Source organism: Fopius arisanus, unplaced genomic scaffold (genome assembly GCF_000806365.1).
Source record: "Fopius arisanus strain USDA-PBARC FA_bdor unplaced genomic scaffold, ASM80636v1 scaffold00032, whole genome shotgun sequence".
Lineage (NCBI taxonomy): Eukaryota > Metazoa > Arthropoda > Insecta > Hymenoptera > Braconidae > Fopius > Fopius arisanus.
In genome coordinates, this window is record NW_011887771.1 from 435,615 (window position 1) to 459,369 (window position 23,755).

Genomic DNA, 23,755 nt, shown 5'->3' on the forward strand with positions numbered 1-23,755 from the left:
GCTTCCATCATTTTCAGTATTATGGAATTTATTGGACAGAAGATTGATTTAATTTTTTTGCGTTTTGAAAGATATAATCCTTCATTTCTTGTCCATGGAGTTGGAATTCCATGGGTGGGATACGTGCTTTTCTTACCTCGGGTTTATATCCCATATTGCCCATGAATCAGCTAGCACTTTTTGCCACCCCCCACCTCATTCATCCTCTGTGATATACACTATACATTAGTACTTGGTGCTACTATGATATATGAAAGGACTTTTATTGCCAACTATTGCGGAAACTCATGAAAAATCCTTATCCACGATATTAACTGGATCATTGCTTCCACAATATCTTAAAGTAACGTCCACTCGTTTTCCTCCTTCTTTTTTTAAACTGAAAAATTCATGGGGATAATAATAGAGCTTGCAACACATTGAATCTTTCATTTCGAATAATCACCTTTTGTTTTTTATCCTTATCGATATTAAATAAGGTAATTTATATGAAGGGTATACACTTTACATGGAAAAATTCAGCCGCTCTAATCATTCTCTATTTTTTTTTGCAAGCTTAACTCTTTTATTAGAAATAATTGAAACGAAAGAATAATTAATTCATTTTTAATGAGAGAGCAAATGTAATATATATAATCTAAATAATAAAATAATCTGAATGTTTAAATGTAAATATTCAAGGGACTGTCTACATTCTTGTCACGATATTCTATCTATATTTTAACGTAATATCCACTCATTTCCTCTCTTTTATTTAAAAACTGAAAAATTCATGGAGATAATAATAGAGCTTGCAACACATTGAATCTTTCATTTCGAATAATCACCTTTTATTTTTTATCCTTATCGATATTAAATAACGTAATTTATACGGAGGGTATATATTTTACATGGAAAAATTCAGTAACTCCAATCATTCCCTTTTTTTTTTCTTGTTCACCGCCGCACACTTCGTATTCATACCAAAAATTTGGACCATTCCGAGCTGACTCTCTTAATGAAAAAATTAAAAAAAAATCACAATGAATGAATTTTCAATGAAAAACATGATCAGCTGGAGCAACGACTAGTAATTTAACTCTGTGAAAATCGACGTCACTTTATCATTATGGTCGAATGAGTGGTAATTAGCTAATTGCCCCTGTCGAAATTTAACTTCTTCACTTTTTTTTTATTTATACGCCATTTCTTGCGGTACGCTATACGTCAGACTATACATATAGTAACGATAATAACTGACACACAATTACGTGTGTCCGAGATCCAAAGTTTAGAGAATTGTATTTGTGTAGTTTGTCATTTAACATACAATGACCGGAAGATGTTTCTTGTTACAAACCGCATGCACTATCAATCTAACGCCATCCTTCGTTTGAATTTTATCTTGTTGATGTAAAATATTGATAAATTTGGTTTTTTAATTGCGGAAACCACTCCAATGGCGATAAAAAAAAATAATGCTAGACAAGTGAGCACTTCCATTACATATAGTAGTCATTTTTACTAATAAATTAACAAATTAAACACACTTGCAAATGATCATTTGAAAAATGATATTTATGATAATTAACTAATAATTAACTAATTAACTATGATAATTATTTTCTGATTTCTAGATTATAACATCAAAACTGTCACTGTAAACCCCAATTAAATTCAATTAGTAGAATATTCCACGACAGGCGCAGAATTTAAATATTCATGAAGTGAGAATAATTAAAAATGCGCAGTTCATCATCGTTAACATTTGACAGTCCATTTCGATTCTATATTATCATTGACTGTCAACTGTATTCCATTCCCCCATCATGGCGGCTGGTAAACTGCATATTTTTAATGATCTTTCTGCAAACTTAGCAGATCCCATAAAATCAATATCGGTCCCCTACCCTCCAAAAATTTTCTCTCATTTTTATCATAACTTTTTTATATCAATCGAAGTTGTTCTGTAACACAATTCGTTACTCAAACTCATAAATATTCTAAAATAACAAGATAAAGTTCAAACCAAAGATAATGGTCGATAGCTAGTACATGCGGATCGTAAATTATTTTGTTCTTCGTAACTCGTGAAAATTGTTATGCCTTGAAATACGGCGGTTAAACATGACTTTTTTTGGTATATTTTTAAAGTTTGTTTTTCATAATTACGAGAAAACATTCGAATTTTCTGCGAGTTTACAAGTGGATAGTAAAGCACACACGCACGCATACAATTCTGGAAGAATGGATGAAAAACAGATTGTTTTTGAGATTTCCTTCATTCTCCATTGGTTACTGCTGTTCCATGCTATGCACCTCAAGTTGTTGGGCTTCTCTTCATTTAATCCTACCATTATCCATTCAGCAATCAGATAAGACCCCATGGATTCTCGCGTAATACATTAAATAGGCCCTTGTCCTCCTATCTAAAAATTTGAAAGTCTAACTAAAGAAGCAATGATTTCAATCACTCCACATGTTCTTGCATCAATCCAACCAATACAATGGCTATCATTCTCCAATTCTATAAATTAAACGTATTACAATTCATAATGACTCTAAATGAACAATAAATTATTCTCTTTCATTGTTGCACTTGATTTTTGTTGTAAATTTCTTCTGAAGAACGATAGAATCTAATACTCAACTAGCGTCTGGGGTGCAGGCACTGTTCTTTCACAGAATGATACTTTTGTTTCATGTTTCATCTCCCTAAACGTCGACCATTCACACATTATTCCACTGGCTAATGATGATTACAATTATGTAAGCGATATTTAAATTTATATTCGTCACGAGTTGTATCGGGGCTCAACAATATTCAATATTTGGAGTACAGAATTCATACGACACAGAGTGGTGTTAATCATTATTCATTTCGTATTCGACACCGCAAATCGTCAACGATTGCAATATATCGTTTTATCATTAATCATTACAAAGGTATACCTTCGTGTTTATGAAATAACTGGTTTTGCACATGCTCGAGGGTCATTCTTGGGTAATTCGAGTAACTCAGGGATAAATTGCAATAGTAAATGCTTACTATCGGGCCTGCCGACAGTATTCATATACAGATATAATCTGCGTGTCATAAACTGATAATTTACAGTTATTAAACACGTAATTATTCGTGAATATGGAAACAATTATGGCCAAAATTTTCACAGAGATTCAGTAAATCAAAGTTTTACCATCTGATTCATTTAGTGTCAGTTTGTTTCACGCTTAAAGTAAATGCAGGGGGTAAAAATTGCGAGAATTTTTCTCATTTTAATTGAAAGTCATTAGTTTGTTTAATTAGTTTTTCGAGAATCCCGCAATATTCATAATACGAGGTCGAGGTGAAGACGTTGGTTAAGACTACAGATGATTAACAATCAGATTATGTTTTTTTCTTTTAAATTTAATAGATGAAATTCATTTGGGAAAGACTAGACTTAGGCAGAACAAGATTCATTAAAATGTTTCTAACATGTCTAACTCCAGGTATCACGCATTCTTCACTGTTACACAGTTGAACACTCGTCAATAATCATTGAGTATTCGATCACTGATGGACAGGAGAATAAAATATATATTTGTTTTTATTTTCATTTATATATAATAATCAGCAATAACTATATCGGCTCTGAGAAAACTTACACTGCAAGAAAAATTGGCAATATATATTGATTCATCTTCAATAATAGTATCTTTTTCAACATTTCTGTTTTTCTAAACTTTTTTTAATGGATGGAAGTCGCCGGATGAATTAATGAATCGCCTCGATATGCACTTGATATCCTAAATCAATGGAACGTATATTTATAATTAAACTTCGTTATCATAGTTTCATTCTCCAGAATCATCCAGCAGACATTTGCCCTCGATCATTATTTGTGGCTGTCCACGTGGGAAGGTCCCTTGCGATAAGGAGTTAGCAATGTGGCCATGAAATTTCAAAAATTTTTATCCCAAATAACACTCTCTAAGTTGAAAATTTTCGGAGTTATGAAGTTTTAAAGTTGTTAACTTTAAAAACAAAGTTTTTAAAACATTTAAAAATTAGACAATGGATTTACTGGTGCTCTTGTTAGAAGTTATTGAGTATTCCAATATAAACTCGCTCCAAATCGATTGGTTTCATTTTATATTAAGATGAATAGAAACTTTCTTCCATAACAAACGTCGATACTCTCATTAATGAAATGAACCTTTTCTTAAAATTAAATTGCAAAAATTTCTGAACTGCAATTCAGAAAACTGAATTATAAAATTATTAGATAGGTAAATATAATCGTCAGTAAGCCAATATCCAATGAGGCCGAATAAATCGTTAAAACTGAAGAACTTATCGATTTATTCATATCGCGAACGAGAGGTGAATACAGTAAATGAATTATTCGGCTGTCATTTATGGATGAAAATCATTGTTCAGTATTCAAACCCCCTTTCCACATAAATCGTCCGGGCATAATAAAATTGCCTTCCAGTAATAATAAGCCCCTGTTAGAAGGAACTCCATACGGAATTCGTATGGAGTATTCGCTCTTCAACAAGAGCCCTTTTCTTTTTTTTCATTCGAACTGATTAACTTCTAGTTGGGCTAATGAGATTCAATTGGCCTATTTCGACATGCAGTGAGAAAAGTTCAACTTTCATTTGAAATAATTCAGAAAAATGGCAATTCCAACCCAAATCACGAAAGTGCCTAAATCTCGAAAACGAGAAGGGCGCACAAGAAACCTTTTTATATGGACGACCACATTTATTCATCATCGTTTCATTTTTTTTTTTTGCTTCGTGACGTGCGTTTTATGTACGTGCGTGCGTGCTGCGTGCGCTACATGCCTTTCAGTATTATTCCATATTTTAGTCATTTTTCGTTCTCATTCATCTTCATAAATGTTTCATTTTCATTGGTGTACAGCCCTCACAACTAAGTAGACTCAATCATCCCAGGATGGAAAACTATCCTGAGCAACAAATAGAGGATTTGCTTTGGTATTTGTAGTATGGGTTTGGGCTGTGGTACTTCCATGCATTGGTGTACCACCGAAATTAGTATTGCCAAATACTGGCTGGCCAAATGCATCCAACTGCTGTCCCTCATATATACTGCGATCCTGATTGACGTAGTGATGTGATGGTGAGGCACCTGCATGCTCTGTAATTTTTAACTCTATGTTGCCGGTATTGCCGCTATCTGCTCGACCATCCTCTGTTTCTGTCTCAAGACTGCTGTTCTTGATACCATAGTAGAAATACATTATAAAACCTGAAATAGATAATGACGATTTCTCCTCAAGTTGTGACATCACAATATTGCTGTTACCTAAAGAAATAAAAAATGCAGATTTTTCAAATTTATTTTTCTTTTCAAAATCAAATTTTTCATTAATTAAAGTAAAAGGAATGTCTTCTCTCAACTATATTTGCTAACCACAAGAAAATATATTTGGTTTCTATTTATGCTGTGATTACCAGATTTACTGGTAACTACAGGGAAGTCAATATGTTTGGAAAAATAGATTTTCTTCTGAATGTAACGATTGCTTTCGCACGTATTCGCCTCGTGGATGTAAAATTCTTAAAATCGTGAAGAATGCAAAAAAGAAAATTTATTTTGACAGTGCAAATATCAATGAAGAATCTGCATTAGGCATGATGATATAGTATTTTCTTACCAAGTATCATCCATACTGTAAATCTGACCAGTGTCAATATGCTCAAGTTAAATATGAGGTACACGTTGACAGTCACTGCTATCGCCGGCACAAAGGGGAGTCCCGGTGTCATGAACATAATGCTATTCCTAATATGGTAATGAGAGAATCATTTAAGATTTATCGATCAGAATTTATGAATAGATACGGGGGAGAGTCTGGCCAAAGGAAAAATTTCATATACCTTCACAAAATTTACTAATCTCATCTGAATATCTATAAATTAATTATTCTAAAGTCGTCTCGCCCTTAAAAAAATTCCGTCTAAAAATCGTACGAATAATCTGCAAGTCAATAGAATACTCAATTTGAATGTGAATTTTTCATAACGACAAAAATACGTTAATTTTTTAAATAAAATACTCCTCGACAAACCCGTTTAGTCTTAAAAAACTTCTCAGAATTTTTCATCATCCAAAAATTCGATTGCTATTTTTGCAATTTAATCTTTACAATTATTGTCAAATCTTCAGCTTTCATTGAATTTTTACGAGCGATTTACCACAAAAATTAAAATTTTTTTGAATCTCGAAGACGAATGCGAAATCTAGCGAAGGTTTTTAATTAAGATTGCATTCAAACTCAAGAATGAAAAATTCAGTTGACCTCACGGTACGAAAAAATTCAAAAAATACTTAGTCACTCCGTTTTGACTTAGACTCTCCCATTATTAAATATTTCAATTACCTATTCTGAGGCTTTCTACTAATGGCGAGAAGGACTCCAATAATAGCGAATAAAAATAAAAACATGACGATAGTCATGAATGTTCCCATGCCGCCCATGCCACAGACAATGATGAAATCGAAGATTAGAATGAGTAGATACAGGATTCCCACCATTTTCATAACATAACGACCAGATGCCTCAGTCGCTGGTCCTCTGTCAACCCATGGGAAAATGGCAGGACAGAGATACTGCGCAGCCTGATAATTAGATATTTCAATAATTACCGGTTAAATTTCCACAAGAAAATCATTTCCTACGTTCTAGTGAATTGGCAATTTTTTTCATACCTGAAGTCGTCGCTGAAGATAATTGAGTGGTGGACCGATAATTGGCGTCGTACCCGGGTATTGATGGGCGCTACCACAAGTTGATGAAGCTGCTGCCGCATGAACGCTCCCATAAAATTTATTCTCCGTTCTATCGCTAACTAGGTACTGATCGTCTTTTCCTAAACCCACATCGTCTTCCTCACCACCGTATGTGTCATCTGAATCGGGTGATGAACTATTGGCTCGTCTCACACGCCTCACCTTTAATTTTTTTAAACCAATCAAGACAAGAACCAATCATTAAATTCCAGTCCAAATCCAAAAAACCATTCGGCCTATTTCGACGTTTTTTTATTTTCAAATTGCAATCCGGTGAACTATTAATTTATATAATTTTGGTTGGAAGTAATATAAATTGCCATAAATATTTTATGATAATAAATAACTTGACAGCAAATGTGAAATTGCAAAATTTGGGAATATGGTGCGAAGACTGAAGGATAGTGCAAGATGTGCCTCCCATTTCTGACACAACTGAATTATTCAAGATAGAATTTAAAAAATGTCAAAATTATTAAAGAGAGTAGCGAAAATTCAGGTGAAAGTACTCAAGAGAAATTGCTACCCTAATTTTTCTTTCATGAGAATAGTGAAACAGCATGACAAAACTTGATCAAACTTAGAAGCACTTATTTAGTCTGAAGAAACTTTGAAAAGGGAAACTTTGGAGGTGATGAGCTAATCTCACTTCAAAGGTTTCAATTCAATTTATTGGCCTCAAGTATTGACCAAAGGGTAGAAAGTTGTTGAGTTAAAAATTTATTGAATTAAACTTTTCATCAACTCTTTTCGAGTCTTTGATGTCGGTTGATGGTAAATTGAAGATATCTTACGGTAACGCGCTGGCCATTACTGTTGGTCGTTATCTCAGTCTGTGTCGTTTGAACGGTGCTAAGGGCGATAGTAAGCTGATCAGGTCTCAATTCTTTGCCATAAGGGGCTTGACCATTGCCTTGGGTTTCTTTAGTGGGTGACCTGCATGGGGTACGTAGACTCTGGGGCAGAAGTTCAATGAGATTCGTCGAGTGAGGTTGATAACGCAGGATTAAAACACATGTTGATACGAGAGTATAGGCCAACAGAGTACCTGAATTATTCATTGAAAAAGTATATTATTAATTATTACAAAAGACAAACAGTTAGGCGCAAGTCAGAAACAAAAAATATAATGAAATCTAGAATATTTTAAACTTCATTCTACACTGTTAACGATTTCTGACGGAATTTTCCATGGAAAATATCAGAAACCATCAGGAAAATTCGTTCCAACCGAAGGCGACGACTGACCAAGCATACGAGCGAGAAAGCCTGATCGATGCTTCTATTCTCAGTACGAAATTCCATTGAGAAAAACAAATTACTTGTCCTAAATCAATTTATTCATTAAATCTCTCAAGTGAATGTGCCAGAACATATTTACTTGAGCGACTGACTGAGTAAATTATATACATATACATATTTGATATATTTTCATTTGGAACGTCTGGAATTTCTTCTAATTATTAAATTTAATTGAAAATTATTATTTTTTCACGGCGTAGAATTGAGTATAGAATATATTATAAGAACTAATACTTTTCCTCGATAAATACTCTTTACATAATTGAAGCTATAAATATCTCACCGATGGACATCATCTCTACGAGGACTTCTAATTTAATTAGAAGTGCTGCTAACGCTGCAGCTAATCCGGATGTCAGTGTTGCTAGAGCTGGTGTTCCAGTGGTTGGCCAAATTTGGCTGAACATACTAAAAATAAATTGCACAAAGTTTGAGTATACGTAGTGGTTGGGCAACATCAGCCGGAAGCTGGTGTCGGCATTTAACTTTTATAATAACTTAAATATTTATGCACAAGGCATTAGAGAATATCATGAATTTTCTTGTAGCCGAGTCAATGGGTGTTGAATGAGTTTAATGGGTAATTTAATTATGAATATTTACCGGAATATTAAACCATCCTGTGCCATTGCGTAAACTATTCTAGGCATGGGAAACATACTGCCAAACATTGATACTGTCAATCCGGCAAGTGCACCCACTGCTACGATGTATTTACATTTGTATGCTCCAACTTGGCCGAACATTTCTACGAGGGCTGAGTCTTGGTCTACTTCGTCATAAGGAACTGAAAATTATTATTCATTATTGGTAAAGCTAAAACTACCCAAATTGTTGCCAACTGAAACCTCGAGTCTTCTACTGACGATTAATCTGCTTGCTTCAGATTCATTGATAAGTTCTCCTTTTAATTTCAATGAGGAATTATTGATATTTTAAATGATGCGTCTAAAAATTGCTCGGATTATTTATCAAACTCGGATTTCAGTTAGTATTCCAAGCTGTCAAATAGCTTTATTTCAGGTGGTTTTTTTTTAATTGCCATCGGATATTTTAAGTTATATCGCCTTGAGCTTGTAATTTTTCATCTGAAAAACCATTCCTTCATTTGTTTACAACAAATCTTGAGAGAATTTTTTTCTGGGTTGGGACTCACCAATTAGTGTCAGCACCATGCTGCTCGATACGTAGGCAATGAGAATAATAGCAAGAGAGGAAACAATTGCTAATGGGATACTCTTCTTTGGATTTGTCGCTTCTTCGCCAGTCGTCGCTATTATGTCAAATCCAATGAATGCATAGAAACAAGTCGCTGCCCCCGTAAACACCTGTGTCATCAATTGAGAATCGTTAGTATTTCCCAAAGAATAATAGTAACACAGCATATCGTGTTTTTATGACATTTTTTATCGATGTCTTCGGTTCAATAAGAAATGATGGACATCGAGGGGATTTGGAAGGGACTGTCTAAGCTTTCAAAGCAATAAATGAAGATGACACCAGCATCGATAAGAATTGTCTCTTCCCAACAGCTTTCATTCACCAGTTCATGTTATTATTCTTAAATATATCCTCACCTCAACAAGAGACACAAGTAAATGCCAGAAGGTTTTCTTTGAATGGAAGAAATTGATGTCTAAATAAAATAATTGAAGATTGCTTTTTTATTATCATGAAAACGTCAAAGTTCTTTTGGTAAATCGATATTGATATCTCGTCTCTTTGGCTCAGGAAGAGAATACCCACGTACTTGACGCATGCTCTCTAATCGGAGCATTGAAAGGGCTATTTTAAACGGTGGAGGGTACAATGGAGGAACAGGGGTGGGGAAAAAATAAATAAATAAATGAAAAAACTCTGAGGCCATTGAAAGGTCAAGCTGCACCAGTTTCGAGAGAGGTGTAGGAACTTATGAGGCTACTTCTCTCTGAGCTGATGGCCCTTGAGAATTGCACGCCCTCGATCCGGTTTCTCTTTGAATAGGTTACCCTTAACAATCCACATTTCTCCCCATGCTAATGTTTCATATCAAGTTCTCAAAGAAAATTGACAGAAAGGACAGACACTTTTTTTAGGGATACTTATGCCCCACAAAGTGTCTGCCGTCTTGGCTGAATCATGGGCAAACTTTTTCATCTACGAAATAATTTCTTTATTAATGGGGGACAATCTATTCCCACCAGAATCTTTTCACGCACTTTGCTTTGAGTTCCTGTGAAAATTCACTGTTTTATTTTTCAACTTCTTTCGCTTCTCCTGGAAATTTATTTATAATTGCGCAAATTTGAAGGTTCAGTGCTTTGAGGAGTTGAAAAGTGAAATGAATTAAAATGTTAAGACATTGAATATTTTTCTAGTGATTCTACACTGTTGGAAAATTGTGCTTGAAATTTCGAGTAAAAACCAGGAAATTTTTTACGTCGAAGTAATATTAATTTTGTAGATAATATTTCAGTGACGAATGGGTTAATTTCTGACTGAACATACGACAGTCAAAAGACGTTAAAATATGAAAGGTTCTGAGCTTAAATTCCCTGAACTTTCGACCTATTGAAAATTCAATGATCATTCAACATGAAAACCCTAATGGTCTTGAATTTTCGAGACAAATGAAAAATTTAATGATTCTTTTTAATTGAAACTAAATTCAAACTCACATAATTAAGAATTCCAATACCTTTATCACTGAAATTTCAAGGAATTCCTAACAGTGTAGGGGAAAATACTTTTCTTCCTGGACTTCTTTTACAGGAAATCGTTCATTCAATGAGATACCGTTAGAATTTTTACAGGGATAATATTTTTTGCACTTGATAATCAAAAAACCGCAAACAATAAGACCTAGTTTTTATCTTTATTACTGTTGGAAGTTCCTCCCCAGTCGTTATCGATCAGTTACTGCTGTCTTACCACATGTAACAAAACTTTGGAGAGTTCTTATCTCCAACTCGCAATGAAGAAATGCGCTCTGGATTTTTCAGTTTCAAATTACACCAATACATCATAAAGTAATTTGGAAAAGAACAAAAACTATTGCGGAGTAATCTATCATTGAAAGAGTAAAGTTTTTGGTGGCCCCAGTTGGATTGCAAGAGATAAGAGAAATCCATTTGTCTGATGATGGGGCATAATAATTCCAGAGATACCCCGTGGGAATCTCTTAAAAGTGGGTGAAAATTAATTTTTACCGAATCTCACGACGAAAAATTGAAGGAAAAACGATTTGTTATCGCGAGACTACAGATTAAATGGAGATGGCTACCTAATGATTGAATGATAGTCTCGTAATGATCTCGAGAATTCCCTCGATCATTTCGTGCCATGATTTATGATTCCACACTTATACGGAGAACAATCAATTTCTCGACAAAAATTCTCTTAGGAAAGCTCTTCAGAAACAGATGAAAACAATTAATCATAATGAAGACAGCGGGAACAATTCATCAAATCACAAAAAATAATTTCGTCGGAAGTTGAAGATTTTATTCCGTTCTTCTTCACGTGAAAAAAATTGCGCCATTTCTTTTGTTTTTTCTCTACTTAATTCATTATTTATAAATTAGTTTAATGCTTCCGAATGAATTACAGGTTTTGACCCTCCATTTTTTTCAGTCTAATTTCTGAATTTCCAATTTTTTAACCCAAAACTCATACATTTTAATTTTTTTACCCTATCCTGTTGGCAGTAGATTTTATAGCCATAAATCTTGGACTCCAAACTTCTGGAGATGTTTTAAAAATTTAATATCTACGGACTCGATCGAGATAATGAAGAATCGAACATCCACTGCCCCAATTCCATTGATTTTCATAATGATTTTTTGAGTCATCGTCGAGAAAAAAATGTTATCTGTATCCTCTTATTCGCTGGTATGTCAATATCTTATCATTATTATTGTTTCTTTCACCCCATTTTATTTCAATACTCCGTCCATCATATCCTTAAGGCTATCTTTCTGTATTTCCCAAAACAAAAACTTTCCTTTTTCTTTTGAAGATAAATATTATTTTTTGTTTGTATCAGTATTTCCGAGTGTAACCCTCGTGATATCTTGATATCTTTCAGTGAAACACCTCTATTTCGTGCCCTCGGAAAAGCCTCATCTAATCCACCTCAATCACTTTTTCACTCCTCCACTCACTCATTCTGAGTCACTCCTAAACCACATTTGAGCCTACTCGTAGATATTATGTACACCACAAAAACCCCGAGGGCTCATTGCATATGTTTCTCACATCTCTGGGATGCAACAAGTTTGCCATTGTTTCAACAAGCCCCAAAACCCTCCAGTCATTCAGGCAAATACCGCTCGTGGGTAATACAACATTGATCATTTAGACGAAAGAAAAAAAATTTAATACGAAAAGTTACCGAAAGACATTAACATAACAAATTAAATATCTCCATCCTAACAAGAAACACATGTAACTCCCATTTTTGTTTCTTCTTTTTTTTAATAATAGCAAGTAGTCCATTTTCTCGCACTGGTAAAAATAATTAGTTTTGCCGAGGAAATTTTCAGACAACAAGAAAATCCACATGTTTCAATGTAATTATTCCTGTGGATTTTTTAACACGCCATCGGAATATTACACGTGATATTCAATTTTTCAAATTAAACAAAGTGGATTTTTTTAGTAACGACAAAGTGACATGAATATTGGGCAGAAATTTCCGTTGACGACAAGTCTGGTAATTTCTTGAATATTTTGGTAATTCTGAATTTCCCGGTTCATATCCCTCGCGGAAAGGATATACATGCTAATAATAATTTATTGCATTTTTATTGCAAATATATTTCACGGAAATGTCAGAGATATGTCGAATATGTTCAGTATTTATCTTATATATTGTAATTTTGCTGGGATACATGTGTATATAACTGATATATGTTTCCCATATATACCAGCAGTAGATTGAAAATTTCATTTGATGTGATGTTGAATTTTCATGTCGAGTATGAAAATTCGAGTTTCAATTCAAAAATCAATTATCATTTACCACACGAAACGCAATTTTCTTGAATTTTCATGATAAACGGGAAATTTAGAGAGTGTCGCTAATTGGAATCGAATTCAAACTCCTACACGGAGAGAAATATGTAGTAAAAATTACGGAACTTTCAGGTCACTTACCGATTACGGAGTCGATTCGAAAAATTTAAGTGACGGTATCGTAATTTTTCACTAATAATTCAGATAAAAATTACGGAACACCGCAGAAAAATTCCGTAACATTAGATAAAAATTACGTGACAGTTCCGTAAAATTTCCGACAGCCACATTTCGCTCCAGAATTACGGAAAATACACGTAATTTTTATTGAACATTTCTCTCTGTGTATAATTCAAAATTCAGATGACTATAATTGCAATTGCAATACATTTTTTTTAATATAATAATGAATCGAAAGAATGCAATTATTGAAATATTAAAGTATGAGGATTTTCCTGCTAGTTGTCAATTTACTTTGAAAAGCAATTATTTAATTAAATCAGTAGAGTTTTTTGTGAGTACATATTAAGGCGTGCATATGATTCAGTGAAACCCCAAAAATATTTGAAGAACATGATGCTCATCCCTTTCCAAGGGGTTCTTAATTATCCCTGCATTTTGTTATTTTTTTTCTTTCTTTCGGGAGAATTTGGGGTGTTTTCATTTGCTTCTTGTACTCTAAAATTCCTCCCTGAAGAGTACACAAAGAGCCCGACTAGAAATTTAATACGGCAAGCTTGTTGTCACATCAGGGCCAAGTTGGTTAAGAATCAGGCCGCCCGGAGCCTGGCATGCCTTCTCAGGTCTAAACAAGGGCTATATCCAGCTTGCCGGTGTAAGGCATGCCGTGTGCTTTGGTGATCAGGCCATGATGCATTTGACTTACGGCATGCCAGGTCAGGTGATGATCAGGTATACGTGATCAGGCCTTGACCAGGTGCAAGTCTGTCATGCCGGAGTACGGTAAATCTAGGGTTTGCCTCATCTGGTTTCGTTAAGGTGGAGATAAGGTACGCCAGGGCAGGCATACATGATCAGGTCTTGTCTAAGTATAAGTCTGGTATACCGGAGTACACTAAATATACATATATACTATACTCAAATCAAGGATAGAATATACTGAATGTATCTGGTTTTTTGTTTCCTGTTACCACCAGCAGGTGTGGTGAAATAGGAAAAATGCGTTATAACCCTATATATTGAAAAAACTTTTGATTTTTGTCACATCCCGAGTGTTTTAAATATTTTTAACGTGTCTTCCTCAATTCCGTGAAAGAATTATAAGCGAGGTTATGTAGAATTATGAGTGTATCTCTGGCTGCCAACAATTATTACAATGAGTGATCCAAATAGACGAAAAAAAATACTCCAACTTGAACGGGTCCAACGTCATCGGAATAAACAAAGAACAGAAAAAGTTAATGCTGACTCTAGAAATAATATTGATGATGAATGGCTTGGGAAAAGTTTATTTGAAAATACGTGTTCGCGAGGTGAATTGAACAATGCTAGGACAAGATGTCCTCCAGTTAATGATGGTGGTGAAACTCTTAACATTCAGAATCATTCTTTGATTCCTGGTGATTCAGATTCACACTCAGAGTTTTGTGATGGCGAGCTTGATGAGCATGGTTTTTCTAATGGAAATTTCATTGAATTACCTTCTGAATCAAATAACGGTATCGAAAATCCGGAATTATTTTCTTCGGATGGAGAATCTGAAAATTCGGTATGGGGCGATGAGGATGATGAGGATGAATTACGTCCAGCAAGTGTGACTGAGGATGATATTGACACACTCGATGAATTTTCTAGTGAAAATCCAGAAACCGAACAGCTGCGTGAATGGGCCCGTAGACATCATAAAGTGACACACACACAGCTGACTGAGTTGCTCCTAATATTTCGCCAAAGATTGCTGCCTGAATTACCAAAATGTGCCAAAACTTTTCTCGGCACTACCAGTGCACGATATGATATTCAAGTCGACCCGAAAGATAACAGTGAGTTTGTATATTTCAATTTAACGGAGCAGCTGAAACGACAGGCCAATCCACAATTGCATATTGATAGGATTATCTACTTGGTCATTAATGTCGACGGCCTACAATTATACAAATCAAGTTCCAAACAGTTTTGGCCTATTCTGTGTTCAATTTACTCTGAGGAAAATTTTTACAAACCTTTTCCTGTAGCTATTTACTCAGGAACCAGTAAACCCAAAAATCTGGATAAATTCCTAGAAAAATTTGTTGATGAATTAAATGGGGTCCAACGTGATGGATTATTCATCAACAATCAGAAATATAGAGTATGTATTAAATGTTTCGTTTGTGATCGACCCGCTCGAGCTTTTCTGAAATGTATCAAACATCATGGTGCTTATTGGGCTTGCGAAAGATGTAATGTCCGCGGAATACGAGTTGCGGGAAGGACGACATATCCTTTAGATGTTTCAAGTGAGGAACGAACCGATGATTCCTTTCGTGAGCAATCTAATCCTGAACATCACACCGGCCAATCTCCTCTTCTGAAAATTACGCCAAAAATTAATATGGTTACGTCATTTGTTTTAGATTTCATGCACTTGCTTTGTCTTGGTGTGATGAAGAAACTTATTGGATATTGGTTGCATAATAAGAGCACTCGTTTAAATTTTAGTGCTCAGGCTTTACTCTCCGCTCTACTATTACAGTTTCAAAACCAAATTCCGTGTGAATTTCAAAGGACAACTCGTTCATTGACTGAAATCGAACGTTTCAAAGCGACTGAATTCAAATTCATACTTTTATATGCAGGACCAGTGATTTTTAAAAAAGTTCTACCAGAGATCATGTACAAGCATTTCCTTTTGCTCCATGTATCGTGTCGAATATTATGCTCAAAAACAAAAGCCCTTGCAGAGTGCGCCAACGCTAAACGATTATTGGTAAAATTCGTGTCATTAATGCCTCGAATTTACGGACCCGCCAGTCTCATTGGGAATATTCACAATTTGGTTCATCTCGCTGATGACGTCTACCACATGGCTGTTCCATTGTCCACCATTACAGCATTTCCGTTTGAAAGCACACTTGGGAAAATGAAGAGATTACTACGCCAAGGTAATCGCCCTCTTTCTCAAATTTGTAGGCGTTTGCATGAGACTTTTGTCATTAACTCAACCCGCGTTATACCGCCACAGCTAATACAGATCGAACGACAGCTTTTACCTGATCGGACTGGGAAAGTTATTGTGAAACGTGTAAAATACCGTGAAGCAACGTTGACAGACAAGTTTCCAAATAATGCCGTTCTTCTGGAAAATAACAATTTACTGGAGATTACTAATATGCACATTCCACCGGGTATGAATGAAATTTATATATCTGGACAACTCTTGAAAAAAAAAAAATCCCTTCTGTCTTTTCCCTGTAATTCAGAAGCGCTGGAAATGTGGGTGATTACTCGGGCAGAATCTACTGTAAAATCTTATCGTTTGAACCAAGTTTCGAAAAAAATGATAACCCTTAAGGTCAATCACCAGGGCAAACACAAAATATATATAATGCCACTTCTCCATATGTGAGAACAGAGAGAGTAAAGCCCTTTGTTTTAATTGATGAATCGAAAATCGCAGTCACTATTTATTTTTATTATCGTTTACTTATTGGTTCTAAATGGGGAAAAATTGATGAATTCAGGTGTAAAATTTATCTAAATTTGTTGGATGTATGGGGACATTTCGTTGAACATGAATAATTATGATGGAAATATCTAATGTACGCTCGGAATCTCGTAAAATAGTAATTTGAAATTTTGATAATTGTACTGTTTTTGCCATGCGCATAAGCGACTGAATACATGTATTCTTACGGTTGGCAACATGACACTGTGTGATACGTATTTACGAAATTTACGCTAATCAAAGACACGATTCTGGATACATTAAAGACTTTGTTCATCGTAAAGTTAAAGAAGCTTTTTTATTGTGAAGTTCGGAATGTGTCGGATCAAAAATTACTCTGGATTAATTAGTAACAGTGACTCGACGCCTACAGGTGTGTGAGTGTGAGACTAAACGGAAGTCTGGCAGTATGTTCCTGAAAATGGTGGATCCTAGGCCCTGCATTTCTGCGAGGTGACTAAAGTGATTGTGCACTGTGATCTACCATTGAGTGCCATAAAATTGCTCGAATATTAAAAGGTGGCATTATTCCATTTCTAAATAGGATTTGAGCAACACATTGCAGTAGAGGTGGTCAAAGCTCATCAAAACTAAGAATCATCGTATGCCGGTGCACGTGTACAGATTGTTGCATCATTAATATAGTGATTGCTACAGATTACATACTTGTGATTCATGATCTATCGATTTAATAAACTGAGTAATTGTCGGCAACTTAATCTTATTAGTCGTCGACTAATCTGATCGCGAAGTGGGAAAGTGTGTGAAAATTGATCAACCTAACCTCTTTGGCTGTCGGTCATTCTCATTATCGTAAGTATCAATTGCATTTAGCTTAAACAAAAACTACGAAAATGTAGATTGAAATGAATGATTCCAGAAAATCGTTTCAAATTCCCAATGTTTAAAAGTTTTTGAAATTGTGTTCATTTCCATTTTTAAGTTCTCAAATAATGTTAATAAAAAAGCCAGCCGGTCTTTCTATCTTCTGTCTTTCTCTCTTTATGGAGATGCTGAGGCGGTTAGAGATTTTCTTGTTTCTCCATGCATCTGAAGACTATCAAACTATCAAACGATTAGACTTGTGAACTCTTCCTGGGGCAACTCGGTTTTTTATTGAGTTTTTGTTGTATTTTCGCAGTTTTCTTATACATCATGCCTGTCCATCCGAAACATATTGTTTGTTAATTTAATAGAAATTCGTATCATTTGCAGAAAATGACGGAATATTATCCTTTCAAAATTGTTCGTTTTCCTGATGATGATTCAGAGAAATACAGCGTGGATATTTTACCCAGTGAATGGATTTTCTCGTGTGTAGAAAGAAAATGTAAAATGTGCCACTTCCCCTGTGGTCCTTTCAGTGCCAGAGATATATCTAAACTACATGAAATGGTCAAAAAGTGTCAACCAGCTGATCAATCATGGCCTGTTCACAGAGTCATTATCATTGGCCGAGCAAGTGAGTTTTTTTACAGTTATAGGAACAGAAAAAAGGAGATTTTGACAGGGAATTGCTGAAAACTTTCTTCGTCGAAAATAGTTTCCAAGAACAATATATATTATTGCTATAGAATATTAGAAGAGTTTCACACATTATCGAAGCAATTAATGGCAAAATATTATATGACATTTATTCTTGATTTTTTACTAATTCATTATCGAGTTGTTCTCTATCAATTGATTCTTCCATGATTATACATTGTCATCACCAGTAATCATAATTTGTAGAGACCTATTCAGAAGCCCAGAAAGCAGCAAAAAAGTGCGAATACGAGCCATATGCATTCTCAACCGATCGTGAGTCATCTGTGGAAAGAAAAATCGAAGAGGAAAATACTACTCTCGCTATTGAAGATGGAAAAAAAAAAGATATTGATGATGAGTTTGATGAAGCTGTTTTTGATTTGCTCAGTGCCCGTGATCATGTTGGTCGTCCCAAACGTCAGTCACAGAAAAACTTGCCTAAAGTGCAATCAGAAACAAGACGATACTCGCTGTCCTCAGAAGGATCCACCACTGAAAACTTAACAGGACAAGAGACTGATGATGATGATGACTCTCGATCAGAGGACTTGAAGGCAGCAGAAAAAAATCGCAAGTACGTGGAAGTTGGACACTCTTTCAGAAAATCAAGTGCAACAGAACAAGTCCCTATACAAGTTATGAGAAGTAAAAGTGCCTATCTACTGAAGTCTCCGTCACCTCAATTGAACAGCTCTGACATTCCCATTGGACAAAAGAGGAAATCGACAATACACAAAGATGAACTCCTGTCCGCTCAACTTGCCAAGAAATTGAGAACATTTCCAGCAGTACCTGAGCCCAAATCTCCTTTTGCTGCTCAACAAGGTGGGAAAACGACCTCTCTGCCACAAGACGTAGAGGTTGCCTTCTCTGCCAGCAGAAATCAGGATTCTTCGATGAACAGGCGCCGCTCACGTTCGGCAGACCGCTCAAACATTGATATTGGGAAAAAAACTGCGAGACGTTCACGGTCATCACAGGATGCTGGCAGGGATGGGAGTAAGGAGGATCCGGACAGATCACTCACAGAAGAACAGCCTGGTAGTCTCACTGAAGGTGCGTTTTCCGATTGGAAAACTCATACCAATTTTTAGGAATTCTTATCATCGTTTTTTGATTGTAATTCTTTCTTTTTAGCTGTGGATTTACTGAAATATTTAAAACAAATGCACAACAGTTTGTCAAGCCGTATAGATCGCTTGTATGGTTGCCAGCTCGAGACGAATGGCCACATACAAGAGTTGGAACATGTGATTACACATAAATCCCATCGACAAGAAATAGATGTTGATGAAGAAAATCTTGACGATGAGAATTTCGCATTGCCAGTAAAATCCAAGGCTGAGTTTTATGTATTTGATGAAAAACTCAAGGATAAGGGATATATTAGAAAAGTGGTAAGGTTACAACTTATTTATGTCAACTTGTAATAAATTAGAAATAAATCGATAAGGAGTGGTGAAACAAGATAACTTAACTTATCTTTTCACCATTCAACTCGACTCATGGATGAAACTGAGAGAAACTGATATTTTCCAACTATATTGGAAATGTATAATACATTTTTTTCTTATAGGCCTCAACTCACTCCACAAAAAAGGTTATAATAAAAATTAAACTGTCTTCTCTGACTTTCGGAATTGTCATAAAAAACTGGGCCATAGTCTAAAGTTACTAATATCGTTGTGTCACTTCTACTTTTTTTTTTCATGTTTTTCCTTTTGTGTAACAGGCTCAACGAGTAAAACGAATGGTTGACAAATACGAAATAAAAACGCATAATCTCTCATCAATCATGCGCATTTTTCTTAGCAAAAATGTAATTGTCAATGATTTCACCGCACTGAAAAAAACTGCTACCAAAGACGTATTCCAGGAGACTACATTGTACCAGCTTTTAAAAGGTATAACACTAGTTGAATGAAAATTTATTTACGTTCTGCTCTGCATTACTGACATAAAATAATTAATTCATAAAATGTACTAATTTTTAGTGATTCATCAAACCGTTCAAGGTACTAAACTTGATGATAAAGCATTCAATAATGCTCTGAAAAGTGTTTTCAACTCGGCAAAGGATTGGGAAGGTGGACGTCTGGCTCGTTTACAAAAAGAATAATATTTCTACAATTTATTCAAAATTAAATGAATAATTCAAATTTATAGTTTCGTCTCTTGTGTGATAATCGGTTGAAGAATGGCTTCAACACCACTATAATTTGTGAGTGAATTCTTTTCCTATCATTTTGTTTTTTGTCGAAAAACTGTTTAATAACTCCTTCGTTATAAGAATTCGTTACATTCATTTCAAACACATCGAGAGCTACATATGCATCAGAAAATTATTGTAATTTTAAAAAAGCAGTGCAATTTGTCAAGCTTTTTTTTGTTTAATTAGAGTTATTAGTTAGTGTTAGAGTTCATAGAGTGAAGGTGTATCTTAGAAAGGAAACAGCATAGGATTAATTTATATTTCTTTTGACTTTCGCTAAGTCCGTGGGCTATTTCTAAAAAAAATACCACTATTTTCAAGAAAGATTTAATGTATCATTTTGCTTGTGCAGAATTGTCTTTTCCAAAATGACAACTATTATTGCCATTGAATGATCAAAATTTTTTAGTTATCGTTTTTGTTCTTTAACTCGAGAGTTACATTATTTGCTCTAAAATATTTCTATCAATTTAAAAATACGTGTTTTTTTTAAGTTAAAGAGATAATTATAAGCGATTCCACTTCTTTTGGAACTTACCAAAGTGCTAGGGCGAAATAAGAGAAATGAGACGATTTGGAGTTTGTCATGTTTCGTTTTGTGTTAATGAATGTTGCTTGGCAGAGCAATGTAAACAACATTGCAAGTACTTAACTGCAAGAAATATGTGATTCATTTATATTTTTTCAATTTCTGTACAAGGTAATGAAAGAAAAAATATTGCAATTTTGGGAGATAGGAGATAATGGCCTAATGTATTAACAATTCGTGTCATAGACTATAAGGAACAGATGTATATGGACTTCACAAAATAATGGTAATTCGCAAAATTTGCCATATGCCATCACTATTAGTAACTCACCATTAGTATCACCATTAGAATTAATGTTAAACACTACGCTTGTTAACTACATCCAATTATTAATGAAATAAAATAATTTTCTGACCAATGCCATGAGTAAAAAATATATCCGGTTGTTTAAAGGGGATGAGTAAGGGCCTGAACTAGTCCTGATGATCCGGCCCCGCATTAGTTTAGCTATCTAGCCCTGCCCAGGAGATCTCGTCCGGCCCGTCTCAGTCTACGTTTATCAGGGCTGTATGTGGCAGAGATTACGTGGACCGGGTAAGGCAGAAATCATGTGGGCCTGATTTGCCAAAGCGTTACACCCCGGATCAGGCCTTTCGGTGCCGCTCCCATTTTTGCCTGATTGGGGCCTTAAATACGAAATCTGGCAACCTTATTAGGCCCTGGTGTGACCCCTGTCTGAATTTCCAGTCGGGAGTCAGTGCCGATCATGCACTGAGAAAAACAATTAATTTTGCCTAGAATATTTTCTTCCCACCAGTAAATCTGGCGATCACGGTGTAAATACTGGGAGTATTTACTAAGACTTACTAATGCCGAATATATTTTCTCGTGGTTAGTCAATATTCTTGGCTAAAGAAAAATTTTTTTCTCAGTGTATGGAGTGAGATGGCAGTATAAAAAAATATGTGAAGATGAGAGAGACTCACCCCATTCCAACCGAAGGGAAGAAATCCCTTGTGCTCTGACCAATTGGTTGAATCAACGTAGAACAATCCAGCAGTCATGATGAATACCCAGACTGATAAATTGATGGCGTTTAGAACATTGTTGAATATCAGTGATTTCTTCACACCCGCTGCCATCAGCATCATCATTAAAAGAGTTATTACGAACGCAAGAAAATCCGGTGGACGGCCTGAAATAACAAATGAGTATCTATAATCTTTCAAAATTATAATAACACACTGCTGAAAAATTATACTCAAAAAATATTTAACAACGAAAGTGATGAAATTATTGTTGGAATTTTCATTGACGAATCAGTTAATTTCTTCAATATTCTGGTAATTCTCGATTTTCACGTCAAGAGAGTATTTTTTAAACTGAAAATGTGGAAAAGTCAAGCAATAATTTTTCGACATTTTCTGAATCTATTGAAAATTTATTTGATGTTGAATTTTCATGATGAGGATTACAAAATAAAAATATCAGATTATCATTTAGGATGGAAGACCCTATTTTATTTAATTTTCAAGATAAATGAGAAATTTAGTGACTGCTTTTGATTGGAATTCAATTCAAAATTATTTTAATTGAAAATTCAGATGATTTTGTGACTCAACCTTCAATAAATTTTCAAGAGTACACTCTCGAGTAGTAAAACGTATTTTGGTCAGACAATCGCTTTTCTCTTTTAATCCGTCCAGTCACAGTACCAAATATTTTTTAAAATTACAGTGTAAATAATTTCGCAATGAATTGAACACTAAACACAAAAAAAGATTTTAAAACAATTTTTTATCACTAAAAATTGATGGAAAAAATTTTCTTTATAATAGAAATTCGTTTTTTAAGATAATCTTTTTTCCCGTCACCAAAAAATGTCAGTTTCCTTACAAGATGAAAGAAAAAATAGAGAAATTAATTACTAACTAATTTATTTACAATAGTATTTATAAAAAGTCAGACTTTTTGAATATTTTCCTAAAAACCCCGGATTTTCCTTATGAATACGAAAACAGAAAATCATTGGAAAGATTTTAGAAGACGAAGAGTTGATTAAATGGAACATTTCCGATTATTAGTTCCCAGAATAGAATTTCCAGAATTTCTCAGCTTCTTTTTTATTCTGGAGATATGAAATGCGCTCATTCAATTTCACTGGAGCATTGTGATACCTAAATGAAGAACGATGATAACATTTTATGGGATCAAAGAAGTGTCGAATAAAGGGAGAAATTCGAGAATAAATTCCGGCCAAATAGACGGGTTTCCCTCTTTTCCTCAAATAAATGAGCCACCCTTAAACGAAGTAAAAACATTGAATTGGCCAAATTATTTGTGCCCACTGACTTCCACCCTCTCACTTAATTCCCAGTAACTTCTAATAACCTCCATTCTGTGCCTGAGCCTTTGATTTCACCATTGTTATCTTCCCCAAGGATTTCTCTTTTCTCATTTCTGAATAATTCCACTCTATTGCTCCCTGTCCAACTTCAATCCCCTCAGAATCATTGATTAGCCTCCAACCCTTGACGTAATTAAAGCCCCAAGCGTCATTAAAATTCTCAGTGAAAGAAAAAAACCCCAGGCTTGGTAATTTTCATCCTTATGCTCATCCACGATCCCAGTTATCCGATCTACTCAGTGTCAGATTAATCATTAAAAATTAAATGTACAAAGAGAAAAATTCCCGACAAATAACGTGGGAGCTTGGCGGAAATATTGGAAAAATT

General features: G+C 34.8%; 2 protein-coding genes across 4 annotated transcripts in view; one reads left to right on the forward strand and one right to left on the reverse strand.

The window, feature by feature from the left end:
- Positions 1 to 808: 808 nt before the first annotated feature.
- LOC105265780 (probable cationic amino acid transporter) overlaps positions 809 to 23,755 on the reverse strand; it is a gene marked incomplete in the record, with an annotated part of 45,596 nt that continues 22,649 nt past the window's right edge. Inside the window, 9 exon segments of the mRNA XM_011303491.1 lie at positions 809 to 5,242; positions 5,652 to 5,779; positions 6,378 to 6,616; positions 6,707 to 6,949; positions 7,582 to 7,835; positions 8,373 to 8,497; positions 8,693 to 8,876; positions 9,246 to 9,417; positions 22,007 to 22,215. Of these exon segments, the coding sequence (XP_011301793.1) occupies positions 4,914 to 5,242; positions 5,652 to 5,779; positions 6,378 to 6,616; positions 6,707 to 6,949; positions 7,582 to 7,835; positions 8,373 to 8,497; positions 8,693 to 8,876; positions 9,246 to 9,417; positions 22,007 to 22,215 (1,883 nt within the window).
- On the forward strand, positions 14,263 to 21,758 carry LOC105265779 (uncharacterized). Of its 3 annotated transcripts, none has more exons than XR_892098.1 (7): positions 14,263 to 17,564; positions 17,967 to 18,213; positions 18,483 to 19,334; positions 19,416 to 19,675; positions 20,011 to 20,182; positions 20,273 to 20,499; positions 21,474 to 21,758. XR_892098.1 is itself a non-coding variant. In XM_011303490.1 (7 exons), the coding sequence occupies exons 3-7, from the start codon at positions 17,970 to 17,972 to the stop codon at positions 20,395 to 20,397; spliced, it is 1,653 nt and encodes a 550-aa protein (XP_011301792.1). In that variant the 5' UTR covers positions 14,263 to 15,087; positions 16,917 to 17,564; positions 17,967 to 17,969; the 3' UTR covers positions 20,398 to 21,452. The 3 variants fall into 3 exon arrangements, 2 of the variants coding, with proteins under 2 accessions (XP_011301792.1, XP_011301790.1); XM_011303490.1 differs by lacking the exon at positions 21,474 to 21,758 and having other exon boundaries at positions 14,263 to 15,087; positions 16,917 to 17,564; positions 20,273 to 21,452; XM_011303488.1 differs by lacking the exon at positions 21,474 to 21,758 and having other exon boundaries at positions 20,273 to 21,452.

Bases quoted from the DNA above. Each gene is read 5' to 3' on its own strand.
- LOC105265779 (XM_011303488.1), top strand. From the start codon at position 17,970: ATGACGGAATATTATCCTTTCAAAATTGTTCGTTTTCCTGATGATGAT. The intron at 18,214-18,482 runs GTGAGTTTTTTT...CATAATTTGTAG, and splicing joins CATTATCATTGGCCGAGCAA to AGACCTATTCAGAAGCCCAG. The intron at 20,183-20,272 runs GTATAACACTAG...ACTAATTTTTAG, and splicing joins ATTGTACCAGCTTTTAAAAG to TGATTCATCAAACCGTTCAA.